The sequence below is a fragment of the Salminus brasiliensis genome, chromosome 25 (assembly GCF_030463535.1).
Source record: "Salminus brasiliensis chromosome 25, fSalBra1.hap2, whole genome shotgun sequence".
NCBI classification, from domain to species: Eukaryota; Metazoa; Chordata; class Actinopteri; order Characiformes; family Bryconidae; genus Salminus; species Salminus brasiliensis.
Genome location: NC_132902.1, coordinates 3,402,685 through 3,417,655, shown reverse-complemented (window position 1 = coordinate 3,417,655; position 14,971 = coordinate 3,402,685). Strand labels below are relative to the sequence as shown.

The 14,971-nt window shown below is 42.7% G+C and overlaps 1 protein-coding gene across 4 annotated transcripts; it reads left to right on the top strand.

Moving 5' to 3' along the window:
* The first annotated feature begins 860 nt into the window (after positions 1-860).
* On the top strand, positions 861-6,811 carry yju2b (YJU2 splicing factor homolog B). 4 transcript variants are annotated; one of them, XM_072671319.1, is made up of 10 exons: positions 861-943; positions 1,908-1,968; positions 2,086-2,139; positions 2,250-2,332; positions 3,520-3,575; positions 3,692-3,752; positions 3,851-3,993; positions 4,091-4,263; positions 4,941-5,079; positions 6,055-6,811. In XM_072671319.1, exons 2-10 carry the CDS (start codon positions 1,966-1,968, stop codon positions 6,549-6,551), a joined length of 1,209 nt encoding a protein of 402 aa, XP_072527420.1. In that variant the 5' UTR covers positions 861-943; positions 1,908-1,965; the 3' UTR covers positions 6,552-6,811. The 4 variants fall into 4 exon arrangements, with proteins under 4 accessions (XP_072527420.1, XP_072527419.1, XP_072527421.1 ...); XM_072671318.1 differs by having other exon boundaries at positions 864-953; XM_072671320.1 differs by having other exon boundaries at positions 865-933.
* Positions 6,812-14,971: the final 8,160 nt, after the last annotated feature.

Here is a 14,971-nt window from a genome sequence, read left to right as displayed (position 1 = left end):
GGAAATGGTTTATTAAATTGAGGAAAGGATTGTTAAATTCAAGGAACGATTTATGAAATTGATAAAACTGATAAATTGAGGGAGCAATTTATTAAATTGAAGAACAGATTGTTAAAATGAGGGAATGATTTATTAAATTTAGAGAACAGTTTCTAGCTAAAATTGAGGTAATTTATTAAATCAAGGAATGGATTATTAAATTGAGGGAACGATGTGTTAAATTGAGGAATAGGTTGTTAAATTATGGGAATTATTTATTAAATCGAGAAAAGGATTGTTAAATTGAGAATGATTTATTAAATTGAGGGAATGGTTTATTAAAATTAAAGAGCAGTTTCTAGCTAAGATATAAAAAATGCTTTATTAAATAGAAAAATTAATTGTTAAATTTAGGAAATTATTTATTAAATTGAGGGAATGATTTATTAAACTTAGGGAATGATTTATAAATTGAGAGCAGTTTGTTAAACTGGGGGAACCATTTATTAAAAACTCATTGTTCAGGGACAAGAGTGCAATAAATTGAAACAAATATGTATTAAGTAAATAATAATAAATTAAGGGAATCATTTATTAAACTAAGAGAATGCTATACTTCTCTAAATATTAATTTAATTTAATCTGCCTTCATACTGTAGCCAAAATTATGTAACCAAAATATGTAAATTGTAAATATTTATAAACTAGTAAACTACTACGATTGTAATCATGTCTTTATTCGCAGACCTGATCATAAAAGTACATAAATAAATAAAAAATAAAAATGACGCGCAGGATGGGCTTGGCGTGGCTGTCAAGTCGAGGAAGTACAACCTCCAGGCCCCTGAGGGCGCTGTTCGCACACCCGTCCATCAACAGCGTCGACGAAATACACCGCACTCAGCTGGCGGTCGAGGCTAGTAGCGCTAAACTCTTGTGTTTTGGTGTGTTTTGGTGGGTTTTGGTGAGTTTTGGTGAGTTTTTCGAGCTTTAAGTATCATTATTCTCTGGTTTTACAGCGCTGTGCTGGGCGACACGTACTGACATCTGACACTGTCATCGCTTCTGGACCAGAACCTGGAGTGCTGTGTTGTTAGCTTAGCTGCTAGCGAGCTAGTGCACTTTAGACATTTATAGCTACATCTCCTAAATAAATACACTAGCTGTATGTCCAAATAGTTGTGGACACCCCTCTGAATGAATAAAGCATTCAGCTGCACCTATTGCTGACACAGATGTGCAAACGCACGCACACACGCAGCTAGACAAGCACTGCCAATAGAATAGGACTCTCTGGAGCAGATCAGCATGAACCTGTTGGCACCATGCTTCCTAAAGCCAGGCGTGGGCTAGTAGAGGGTATAAAGCCCCCCAGCTTTGAGCTGTGGAGCAGTGGAAGAGCTGTGTTCTCTGGAATGATGGATGGTGGTGGTGGAGGTGGTGATCATCTGAATACAATCAAACCCTCAAAATCCTCCAAGATCTAGAAGAAAGTCGTCTTCCCTGGACAGTAGAGGCAGTTACTCCAAGAAGAAGCAACAAATGAGCAGGTGTCCCAATACTTGTGTCGCTTAGATCAGTGGCTTCGTAAGACAACTGAGGCTCATTGATGTGATCCTTGGAGACCTCACCTTACAACCTACAGCACTTTAACTTAAGGATCTGCTGCTAACGTTAAGTCTTGGTGTCAGATACCACCGGACACCTTCAGAGGTCTTGTGGAGACCATGCTTCGAATGCTCATGTCTGTTGTGGAGGCGATAGGGGGCACCCACTCGATATTAAGCTGGCGGATGCTCCATTCTGTAGAAACGTGCCCAGTCCAGACGTCTGAAGAACCCTAATGCCTCTGAAAGCTGTTAAGTTAGTTGAAGACCTCACCTGCATGTTGATATTTTTCCTTGTTTGTTTCCATCACTGTTGCACAGGTGTGTGTGTGTGTTACCTGGCAGCTTCCAGAGGGCAGGCTGAACCTTACCTGGCATCATGGTTTGCGATTTAATTAATTAATGAAATTATTTTTATGCTCTTCTGGCAGTAGCAGTCTCCTACAGTGCATAATATCACCCTAACTAACTGTTTTCTACATGACTGTGCCGTCTTTAGGGAGAGAGAAAAGGAGTCAACAAATACTACCCCCCGGACTTTGACCCCGCTAAGGTGAGGAGGACCCCAGTTCTTCAGTTTCATGCAGCATGTGACTTTTTAAAAGAGGCAAGATCAGCCTGGATGTGCTCTGTAATTTGGGGTCTGACTGTCTCACTCTACAGCATGGCTCCATCAACGGTTACTGGAACACTCACCCTCTCCGGGAGAGAGCCAGGAAACTCTCGCAGGGCATCCTCATCATCAGGTAAGGCACGCAGATGATCTTGATGGTTTAAGTTTGGTGTCTTTGAGCATCTCAAGGCTGAAATCGTTTTCTAATCAAGGCGTTCGTTTAACATACCTGCAAGGTCAGAACCATTGCTGACGTTTTGGTTAGAGTTTAGCGAAAGCACTAAAGAACTCCTCGTCATCACCTATGTGGCCTGCAGCTCCCTATACTTGCACTGATTGGCTTGTAACCGGGCGTGCGTCTTCCGCAGATGTGTTGACAGTTCGGCGGGTTGCCTTTCCCAGGAAAATGAAAGAACGGGTTGATTCGGTTCCACTAAACTACTGATATTGCTGCATTACCAGCACCAGCTTAAAGCTCAGAACGTGAGAAGAGTTTCAGTTCTACAAATGAACGAGCTTGTCATGCAACAGTTACATCAGCACTGACCAATATAGTCGCCCCTGTTGTTCACCCGCCGCTCATTTTTACTACTTTTGTTTAGTTGGTCACGATGGCCTACCTCTCTGTCATTGGTCCGAAATCCGAACCATCCTAAAAGAAACGTTTTCGCGCTGCAAACAAACCGAATCGTGATTCGGTTTGATACGGACCAAGACCTCCACTTTTGGTTGGACCAAATTTTGGTTCTTGGTCCCAGGCATCTTTCACACCTGCCATTTTGATACTTACCAAACAAGATACACAATATGTCCAAAAGTTTGTGGACATACCGTGTAATGAATGCGTTTATCTACTCCTAAGTTGCGCCCATTGCTGACACTGATGTGACTCCCTGGAGCAGGTAGACATGAATCTGTTATTACCATGCCTAACGCCAGGCGTGAGCTAGAGGCTATGAAGCCTCCCAGCAGCATTGAGCTGTGGAGAAGTTGAAGAACTGTGTTCTCTGGAATGAATAGAATCGTTTGGGATGAGTTGGGGATGATGAGGTGAGATGTTGATCATCATCCAACTTCCTGACCTCACTAACGCTCAGTCAAATTCTCACAGCAATGCACCTCCAAAATTTAGTAGATAGCATCCTTCTCTGGACAGTAGAGACAGTTAGCCTCTGAATTAGCAGGTATCCCAGTACTTGCGCCCTGTAGTACTAATAGATGAAGGTGCCAAGTGCTAACACTAACCATGTAGGCTAATAATTATCATCATAGATCCCACTGAGACCCAGCTCTGTATCTCTCTCTCCCTCTTGTCTCCAGGTTTGAGATGCCCTATAACATCTGGTGTGACGGCTGTAAGAATCACATAGGCATGGGTAAGCCTCCGGGTTTTCAACGTGGATGATGATCCGCTGATGATCCAAGAATAGCACCTCTAGCACTTCTACCATATTTATGTTTCTTCATTTGGACTGTGCTTTTGTCTTTTTAGGGGTCCGATATAATGCAGAGAAGAAGAAGGTGGGGAATTACTACACTACTCCCATATACAGGTGAGGCCAACCCCAGGCAATTACTTACCAGCAGATTATATGTGTGATCTCCTGAATGTGGCTCACATTCACATGTGTGTGTCATTATGTGACCCTAGGTTCAGAATGAAGTGCCACCTGTGTGTGAACTACATAGAGATGCAGACCGATCCAGCCACCTGTGACTATGTCATCGTGAGTGGAGCAAGCAGGAAAGAGGAGAGGTGGAACATGGCCGAGAATGAACAGATTCTCACCACGGGTACGACACAGGCACGCTGACCGACACGGAGGAACACAGCCATAGTGTAAGGTTTGCATTGCACTCCTGCCATTGTCTTCTGTCTTCCTGACTCCAGAGCACAGTGAGAAGGAGAAGCTGGAGACGGATGCGATGTACAAGCTGGATCACGGCGGGAAAGACAAGGAGAAGCTGCGTGCGGCGATACCCTCCCTCTCTGATCTCCAGGAGCACCAGGCTGGATGGAAGGATGACTTTCAGCTCAACAGCTCCCTCCGCAGGAGGTTCAGGGTGAGTCAGCTTGCACCGAGGGCAGCCCACAGCCGTGAGGTCCACTCTGAAAACGGGCAAGGCCGACTAATCGGACAAGATGGTATCCTCATGACCTTTGAATGAGCATTCGTCATACGGCCATTAAGCTACATTGTTCAATAGCCCATACAGCCCATTTTAATTCCTAAGACTGATTATGTAAACGACTTCTGTTTCCATTGGCTGTCTGTTTTAAGCACATTTGACCTCTTTTCAAAACACGTGGACTTATGGGTCACCTGCTACTTATGGGTGAATAGACTGAGCTATGCTGCTGTACGGCTGAATTATACAGCGTGGAAAAGTGTGATGTGCCAGTCAGCGAGCTCCCACAGCGCCCCCACCCTGTGGCTCTTTTAAATGCACGTAGGGGGGAATGAGCTTATTTGGCCGTGGACTAGATTGACCGGTGCAAGCCCTTCTAACGTCTAACAAGCCCGTTTACCACCCTGTTATCTCACATCAGAGACATCCTTTTAAGAAGGACTCATGAAAAATGGCAATGTTGGGGGGTGTAAAAATATGTAGCGAGGCAACGAGACCAACTGTGATGGCCTCGAAGATGGTTTCCAGCTTCCAGGTTTTGGTTCTGCTGGATGTTGCTCTGATGTTCCTCATATGTGTTTTTGTCCTCTGTGCCCTGCCTTCGAATACAGGAAGAAAAGAAAACAATATCCGAAGAAGAGGAGAAGGACAATGCTGTGAGAAAGAGGTTGGGCCTGTCCATCCCTCTATTACCCGAGAAAGACGAGGACAAAAAGCTTGCCTCTCTTCTCACCTTCCAGAGCCCTGACTGTGAGTAGCACACACCACCCCTTAGCTATTACACATGTCTGTTTATTAGGGAAGTCCCGATCCACTTATTTTTCACCCCTATTGAATCTGAGTCAGTCGGATCCGTTGATTAATGGGTTGAGTAAAATCCCTTTATTTTCAGTATCAGTTTCTATAATCAGACTGATTTAGTTTAGTAGAGATTTTTCTTAAAGTGATGTTTTATAGTGTTTAATATCTTACAATCCAGTCTGACTCTCCCCCCTGACCAATCAGCTCCCAGCTTCTCTAAACACTGCAGTCTAATCACTTCCTGTGTGTGTAGTGGTACACACTCTGGACTGATATCTGTGTTTGTTGGTCTACTGGTGTGTAATAACTGGTTTATAGTGGGTGAATGTGCTGTGTGTGTGGGTTTATATAGCGTGTGTGTGTGTGTGTTAGCATTAGCGTTAGCCTCCACTCGGTTCTGAATAGGCTTTTTAGTGCTGGTTTAAAAACAGAAAGGCGAGCGCCGGTTCTCCCGCTGGTAAAACAGAGCGTTTCAGTTAAAAATCATGCATGTGATTAATTGCCCATCTTCACGCGGCTGTCATACTTCTATGACAGATTAAAATTTATGGAAAGATATTTACTGATCATTACTGAAGGTTATATCTGGATAAAGCGTCACTATTTAACTTTATTTCAATAAAGTAATAAAACTACCACTAGATAAAACGCACTGTGAAGGGGGGGGCAACTCGGCTGGCTAACCAGTAGCATGCTAGCTAATACAAACGAAGGGGATCAGCTTGACTGGCTAACTAGCAGCATGTCAGCTACATCGGCTGGCTAACGAGTAGCATGCTGGCTGCATCGGCTAGTTAACATATCGGGTCCTAAATGGTCCTTCTGTAAGGTGATGTCAGAGGGGATCTTTTTTTTATGTGACAGGTAAGAAAACCAGCATGTCTGCTCACTCTTTCCACCTTTCTCTTTCTCTTACGCTCTCAGCATACGAAGACCGACAACAGTCCAAGAGGCAGCAGATCTCGTCTCGCTCCTGGTTCGGCTCGTCCTCCGCGCCATCGGGGGGCGCTGTGGGAAATCTTCTGCAGAAGCTTGGCCAGCAGGGCCGAGACGCCGCTGCTGCCAAAGCGCTGAGCTACCCCCCAGCCAGCCCGCTAAGCCTGGTGCGCAGGAAGTCAGATGGCAGCGGCAGCAGCACAGCGTCCAGCAGCCCCGGCCAGACCCCGTCTTCCACCTCCAGCTTCAGCGATTCGCATCCGCAGCCTGTATCGAGCCCAACCACGGACCCAGACACAGACACGGTCTCGCTTACGGCAGACAGAGCTGACAGCACAGAGAAACACGGCAGCTCCTCAGAGGAGAGGCAGGACACTCGTACAGACAGCATACAGGCCCCGGCCGTGGACAGTACCACCAAACCGTGCTCTGGGATTTCGCTGGTAGCGGACTACAGTGACTCCGACTCGGACCCCGGACAGTGAGGAGGACGTTCTGAAGCTTTGTTTGAGCTTTGGAGCAGAACGTAGTCGAAACTGGACGCTAATTATTGAACAGGTCAGCATGAGAATGGATAGTGCACTTCAAGCGTCGTTGGGAAGTACGCTGGCCAGTATGTCGGCCTTATTTTTATAATAATTATAATGCATGTATTTCAGAGACTGCTCACTGTTGAAGCTCAAAATGTGTGTTCAAGCTCGTTTCCCCTTTCCGTAATAAATAAAACAACTAAAGTCTTCTCTAAGCATCTGCGGCTTCCGTCTCCTGCAAACGGAAACAGCTTAGCTTTTGTCGCTATATGATTAGCACTCTGTTGGCGCATTTATATCAAAGAAGTAGTTCGGCAGGAAATCAGCTGGACATGATGGATCGCTGACCCCAGATGCAGTCTGTCAGCCAAGACGTGCTTGGTATCTCATCTGTGAGGCTAGGCTAATGTTGCTAACAAACACTGGACTTGGACTGTCACCGAGTCACAGAAATAAATGTTGTTGAATGACGGTTACAGTAGCACACAGTGTCACACAGCTACAGTTGGGTCAGAATACCCAGCCGAACTGGACTTCGGAACGATGGTAGAAGGTCGTCTGACCCGAGGAGCTGTGACCAGGTCAGTGTGCGCCAATTACCTGTGGGAGGCGCTGGAACAACAGGTCGGATCCACGGCAGCTCCACCTCACGACCTTCCACAGAAACCACCATCAGTGAGCTGTTTAGGTAGCAAGTGGATTGCCAGCAGTGTATTAGGCAGGAGCTCCTATAATTCGGCTCGTATTTAACCTGATAACCACATAGGAAATAATAATAAATAAAAATGTAGCCGCAAGCAGTAACGCCCTGTAAAGTGGGATTTACGAGGTCCATGCACTTATTGAACTTTAGCGTCTTACAAGGCTCACAAAATTCATATCGTTCTCCACTCCGATAAGTGAAGTCAAATCAGGTGGGACTCGAACCCAGCACCTTCCTATTGGGAGGCATTCACATGTGGCCCATAGTACCCATGTACGGCTGCTGAGAAACATGTAGTAATGTGCCGTTTATAGCGCCCCCTACTGACAGTCTAGTCCCGAATGTACCTAAAAAGTTTGTTTGTTTGTTTTTAAGCATATTTTGCACAAAAGTAGATTTAGCATATTATGCAAATTAGCAAGAAGTCTAGTAGTAAGCGAAGCTGCATAGGTCTATATAAAAATTATGAGATCATAGGCAAAACGTGTTTGAACACACTACAGCGCCCCCTTGATTGGAGCACTACCAGTTGATCCAATGTCATGTTTTGAGGACTTAGTTTGAGCCGTGAGATCAGTTTTAGTGCAGAAAAAAAGCATAATAAAAGTCCCAACAAAGACTACAGGCTTTCAGCCAGAGGTTAGGACGATTCCAAGGGCCTGGGACTGAGGGCCAAGGGCCCTAAAAATGTTTAAAGCTTTTTTTTTGTTTTGTTTTTTTTAATATAATTTTTTTGCTGTAATTGCAGGAGCCACACCATGAGGGTAATGGAGCTAGCTAGCTAACAAGTTCTGGAAGAGCGGGATCGTCTCGAGGCCTTATTAGCATGTCTTTAAATGGGTTAAATAAGCTTGCAGTGTGGTAAATGTATGTGAGGGCCGTGTGCAGTGAGATCAGGAGTATGTTTGTTTATGGTGTTAGTTTACGGGAAAGGGCTGGCCTTTGACCTGCATCCTGGAACGACCTCCTATTTCGCCTAGCATCTGGCTTATGATTGATGTCTAGCCTACAGACAGTACACACTGGATGTTGAACTCTTGCTGAGCAGAATCCAGCATACGTTGTGTTTTGAGGACTGGTATTCTGGTCAACCAGCACCACTCCAGCACTATTCCACCATAAACCATCATACGCTCTGTTTCGATCACTGGTATACTGGTCAAGCATTGCCAGACCAGCAGGAACCAGCATATGTTGTGTTTTATACATTGGTATACTGGTCAACCAGCACCATACTACTACAAACCAGCATATATATTATTTTGTACACTGGTATACTGGTCAACCATCAGCAAAGTGGTGAATCAGCACCAAACATCATGAAATGTGTGTCTGCTAACCAAAATAGCTCATAAACTTCTTCTCCAAACCTTCACCCAGAACAACAACCTTAGGTCAACTGGTTACACTGGCCCACCTTTTGGTAATAATTTGGTTGCACATCGTCTAGCTGGTTGACCAGCTTCAGCTTGCCAACTAAACCAGTAAACCCAGCAAAAACAACAAAAACCCAACAGCTGTAAGAAGGCAACATCTCCGCCATCTTTAAACCACCACTGTTAGGCATGACCCACGCTAGTTTCACCACCCACAAATATCCTGCCAAGAAGACTTTCAGGTTGTTTGGTCCTACAAATGCTTAACTAGCACTGAGCTAGCCAATCCAGGCTTTCCATCAGTGTGGTCTTCAAAGCAGCCAATGATCTACAGTTGCCTGAATATTGCATAAGCCGTCTCCAAACACAGGCTCGCCTCACTTTTCTGTTTGATGACATGTTAGCATACTGTGTGTAGCAAGGATGCTTGCTTTAACGCTAATCTTATGGATAATGTCCATCTGTCACGACTTAAATGCCCAGTTTACGTCTCAGGACAGGTGAGTGGGCCTTCAGGGGCGGCTTCTCGGACAGTACAAAGCCTGATCTTGCAGTGTTTAGCGTCAAGAGTGCATGAAATGTCCATTTTAACGTCTTAGCATCTTAGTAAATTTGTGTAAATTTAATGAACTGCTCTGAATTCCCGTTCTCCAGACCTCAGGCTTGTTCTAATGTGTAATTTGATTGCAGGCGTTGGTGGAATCCGGGGTAAGAATGTGATTATTGGTGCTAGGTTGTAATTTCAAGTGTAGGAGTTGTTAGAATTGTGCTTAATGTCTCCAAAATAACATGTTTTTTCGTCCTCTCCAGGCCTTTTCGTCTTATGTAAGTAAACAAAGGGTTTCTCAGGAAGTGGTACCAGTTAACATGAATAGCAAATAGAAAATATATCTATTTATGTATTTTATGTATTTTCTTTGAACATTTTTTTTTCAAAATTCCTTTTATTTTTAATACAGAACCGACATACGACAGTAAGTAACGCTAAGAAGTTAATTCTCCTAAAACTCTTTATTATTGTATCAGCAATTTGTATAACCCTCATTTTTTTATTTTTCTATAAAAAATATTATTGCAAATTAATAAAATATTAATGCATATTAAAAGTTTCACAGAACCTGAATCATGCATGCTTTGATATTAATGATGGCCTGCTGCTTTATGATGTCTGTTATTATGTGATGTGTTGCTACAGTTATTACAGTTATGTGCTAATAAGTGTGTTATTTGTGTTTGCAGAGTGGAGCCGGACTTTGACTTCTTGCCAAAGTGAGAACACAGTTCCAGTCGATCGACACATACACACTTGCACAATGTAATGTAATTGACGCAATGTAATTAACATATTGTAATTTATGTAATGCTGCTAATAATATAAATAAATCTTCATCCAATAATATATGTATATAGTTTTTGTATTAAGAAAAATGTAAAACATAATAAAAAATAGTTAATATAATAATAATGAATAATATAAAAATAATGCAGTAAATGCAGGTTTATTGTGTATAAAGCCACCAATTTAACCCCCCCCCCCAAAAAAACTCCATAATGAGTATGAATGAAGCTGAATTCTGATAAAGTCATAGTTACAGCAATAATGAGTATAAAATATGATAATATATTTACTACATAATTATATTTAATATTATAATATAACACAAATGGTCTATTTCGGAAAGCAAGTCAGTCGTAGTCGTCATTATACTGAGATTTAGTAAAATATGTATTTGTTTTTGAGGTAAAAATGAAACGAACAAGGTATTTTTACTCCCTGTTAAGTTTAGATGGTAGAAGTTTCTCCTCAAGGGGGTGCTATAGAGCGTATGACGTGAGTCACTGTGGCCACGCCCACTGAGTGGCAGCATTAGCGTTTAGTGGGAATGGCTGCGATTCAAAGAAACGACTGGAATCCAGTTCCAGATTTGAGCCTTAGTTAGCTGGACGTTCCTGGCTACACATCCATGTCCATGGACTGTTGGTTCTTTGGGAAATAGGATGGATCGCTGTGGAGTCCAGCTGCCTTTAACTCGAGCAGATAATCGCTTGTGTCCGACTGGACAACTGGAATGTCACTTCAATGCATACCCTCTATTAGTACAAAGTAGCTAATGGTGCTGTGCATCAGTGCTACTGTGTTTCCATGTCTATAAATACTTAATAATAATCATTTAAATACTTAAAAATAATAGATTTTTTAATCATCCAAATCTGGCAATGTTTCTTCGAATGGTTTTACATTTAATGATGAACGCACCAATAAAAATGTTCCAAAATGACCTGGAATACGATCTTATTACACTGACCTCCATTGAGAGTCATAATTGGTAGCTATTTTAATTAGTTGGTGACATTTCAGCTAAAGCTATCTAGCTAGCATTTAGCAAGTGCTTCACTTTACTCTCTAGACGAGTGTAAAGTTGCTAATAAGTGACCAGAAACGTATTAAACTACGATGCGTAGTCGCTTGTTATTTTCACAATTTTCACTACAAAATTGCTAAAGTGACATTTCCTGAGGTAAAGTTTGCAAGTTAGATAGCTAACACTAGCACCATTAGCTTTGTATTTATGCTAGCGGCCACAGACTATGTTTGTTTTAGTTGTTTTGTACAAAATATGTACATTTTCTGACTGTACATGTTATTTTGCCCGAGTCTGTGTGAACATTTTATCATTTCAGGTCAGTCACGTAAAGCAAGATAGCTAGCTAGCTAGTTCTCCCCAGTTTTTGGCAACATTTCAGCTAAAGCTATCTAGCTAGTGCTAGCTTTTAGCAAGTCCTTTACTCGTCCAGACGAGAGTAAAGCTGCTAATAAGTGACCAGAATGTAAACTATGATGCGTATTTGCTTATTCATTTCTTAATTAGCACTTAAAAATGTGACATTTCCTGAGGTAAAGTTTGCAAGTTAGATAGCTAATACTAGCAGCATTAGCTTTGTATTTAGGCTAGTGGCCACAGACCATGTATTTTTGTTGTTTTGTACAAAAATATCAGGGAAATATGTACATTCTTTGACTGTACATATTATTTTGCCCGAGTGTGTCCGTTTTATCATTTCAGGTCAGTCATGTTAGCTAATAAGCAAGATAGCTGGCTAGCTAATTAGCCACGGCGGAGGCTTTAGGCCTGTAGTACAAAATGACCTGCAATAAAATCTTTTTACACTGACTTCCATTGATAGCTGCAACTTTGGAGATTTTTTGAGGGTTTCACTTGACCGTGATGATTGGTAGCCATTTTAATTAGTTGTTAATTCTTACACATTCATATTTTCTCTAGCTTAACGTAAAACTAGATGCCTCACACATGATTATGTAAGGTGAATACATCCATGTTCACGTTTAGTTTATTTCAGCCAGAGCTGTGTTTGGAAATAACTAGCTAGCTAGCTAGTTCTCCTCAGTCTTTGGCAAGCTAAAGTTATCTAGCTAGTGCTAGCTTTTAGCAAGTCCTTTACTCGTCCAGACGAGAGTAAAGCTTCTAATAAGTGACCAGAATGTAAACTATGATGCGAATTTGCTTGTTATTTTCATAATTATCACTAAAAAACTGCTAAAGTGACATTTCCTGAGGTAAAGTTAGCAGGTTAGTTAGCTAACATTAGCACCATTAGCTTTGTATTTATGTTAGCGGCCACTGTTGTTTGTGTGGAGTGTGGAGGCTTTAGGATTATAGTACAGTTGAACATTAAATGAAGTAAAATAACATAAAATGGTGGTTTATGGTGAAATCAACTACAATCCAAGACCAAAGATAATAGCATGTCTGCGTGCTGTTAAGAAGATGTGGCAAATGACTGCTGGGTGCTCTCCTGTTGCAGGTTCAGTGTGGTGGCTCCTGCAGTTCTGAGGGTGGGAAGTAAAGAGAACATCCTGGTGGAGGCGCTCAATTTGCCTCACGCTCTCACTGTCTCGTTCATGCTGTACGATTACCCGGACAAATCTGTAGTACTGTGGCAGGGATCTGTCATGCTCCATGCACTGAATAGCTACGGTAGCCTCAAAAGCATGGAGGTGAGGTTACTGTGTGTATGTGTGTGTGTGTGTGTGGTGGTTCACACGCTGAACTGATAGCTGTTGCTGTTTGTGTAATAGCTATTTTATAGTGTGGTGATTTTTTATCATCATCACCAGATGTCATGTCATGAAAATGGACCAATCAGACTGTAGATCTCATCCACAGACCTCACTGATAGGCCTACTGAGCACAAGGAGACCAATCGGGCCATAGATAGGACTACTGAGAACAAAGAGAGACCAATTAGGCTGTAGATCTCGTCCACGGAGCTCACTGGTAGACCTAGTGAGTCCACAAATAGACCAATCAGGCAGTAGATCTTGCCCATAAGGCTCACTGATAGGCCTACCGAGTTAGAAAATAGACCAACCAGGCTGTAGATCCCATCCACTGAGCTCGCTGATAGGCCTACCGAGTTAAGAAATAGACCAATCAGGCTGTAGATCTTGTCCACAGACCTCACTGATAGGCCTACTGAACACAAGGAGACCAATCAGGCTCTAGATAGGACTACTGAGAACAAAAATAGACCAATCAGGCTGTAGATCTCGTCCATGGAGCTCACTGATAGGCCTACAGAGTTCAAAAATCAGGCAGTAGATCTTGTCAATCAGTCAATCAGGCAGTAGATCTTGCCCAGGAGGCTCACTGATAGGCCTACTGAGTTCAAAAACAGACCAATGAGGCTGCAGAGAACTATTAGCTGTGTCTTTTATATTAACATACTGCTTGATGTCTTTTCGATCTTTTCATCAGGTTGATCCGAGCCTCCTTCACCCTGAAGAGAAGGTGGAGAAATATGTACAACTGGTCACCCAGTTCGGGCTCTACCATCGAAACGAGCAGATTCTTAAAGTGTCTTTCCTCTCTGGCTACATCTTCATCCAGACCGACAAACCCATCTTCAACCCAGGAGACACGGGTGAGCTCTCGCAATAGCACTGATCACCACCCCAGCCAACATGCAGCCCACTCTGATCTCACAGAGGCCCTGTCTAGGCCTAGTGCACAATCCAGATGGGGGCCCATGTTTAAGCACTGACCCTGGTGGGACCTTGTGAGGCATCCATATATGAACCTTCTGCTTGAGCATGTAATCTGGGACCCCACCTCATTTCCAATGCCCCAACTCATCCCAAAAGTATTGGCTAGAGCCCCAAACCTCATTCCAGTGAACACAGTTCCACTTCTCCACAGCTCAACTCAATCTAAATCCTATGTTTGTTAGCAGCATTAGCCTAGCATCTCATTTCTAAAGGAAAGAAGCACAAATGAGGTTGTTGATCAATCATGTTCACTTGATTTTATGCAAACTAGTCCTTTAAAGCAGATCACTGTCTGGGCCATGTGTTAGTCATGTGAGAATGTTGAGGTAAAATGTCCATCAGTGATTTTCTGGTCTTTTAACCTGGTCTCTCTTTTGCAGTACGATACCGAGCTTTTGTGTCTAATGTTGGATTTCAGGCGTTCAACGGCACCATCTCTGTAGATATTCAGGTAGGCCAAATCAGCTTTATTAGCTTTTTATTTTATTATTATTATTATTATTATTATTATTATAGTGCCATTGTCATCTCAGAACTAGCCCTACATCTGCAGTAGATTTGATGTTGAGCGGCATTCCTTTATTTAAAATGTAACCCTGGACCTAACCCTAATCTTAATCTCAACCCAAAAACAACTCTAACCTTTATTCTGGACCTAATCCTAACCTTAATCTTAAGACAAAATTGAACTCTAACCTTTATTCTGGACCTAATCCTAAATTTAATCTCAACTCAAAACCTAACTTTACCTAACCCAGCCATACCCTAAACCTAAACTTAACCTTAACCCAAAACCTAACTTTACCTAACCCAGCCTTACCCTAAACCTAAACTTAACCTTAACCCAAAACCTTACCTAACCCAGCCTTACCCTAAACCTAACCCTACCCTTACCCAACCTTACCTAACCCAGCCATACCCTAAACCTAACCCTAACCTCAACACAAAACCTAACCTTAACCCTTATCCTGGCCCTAATCCTACCCTTAATCTCAACAAAAAACCTTACCCAACTTTACCTAACCCAGCCTTACCCTAAATCTAACCTTAGCCTTAACCCAAAACCTAACCATAACCCTCATTATGGCCCAAATCCTAACCTCAACTAAAACCTAACCTAGCCTTACCCAAACCTTAACCCTAACCCAGGCATTTAACCTAACCCTAACCCCATTCCTTAAATCTCAGTCTAATCCAGTTAGTCTCCAGTTCCAGACTGGTGTCAGCA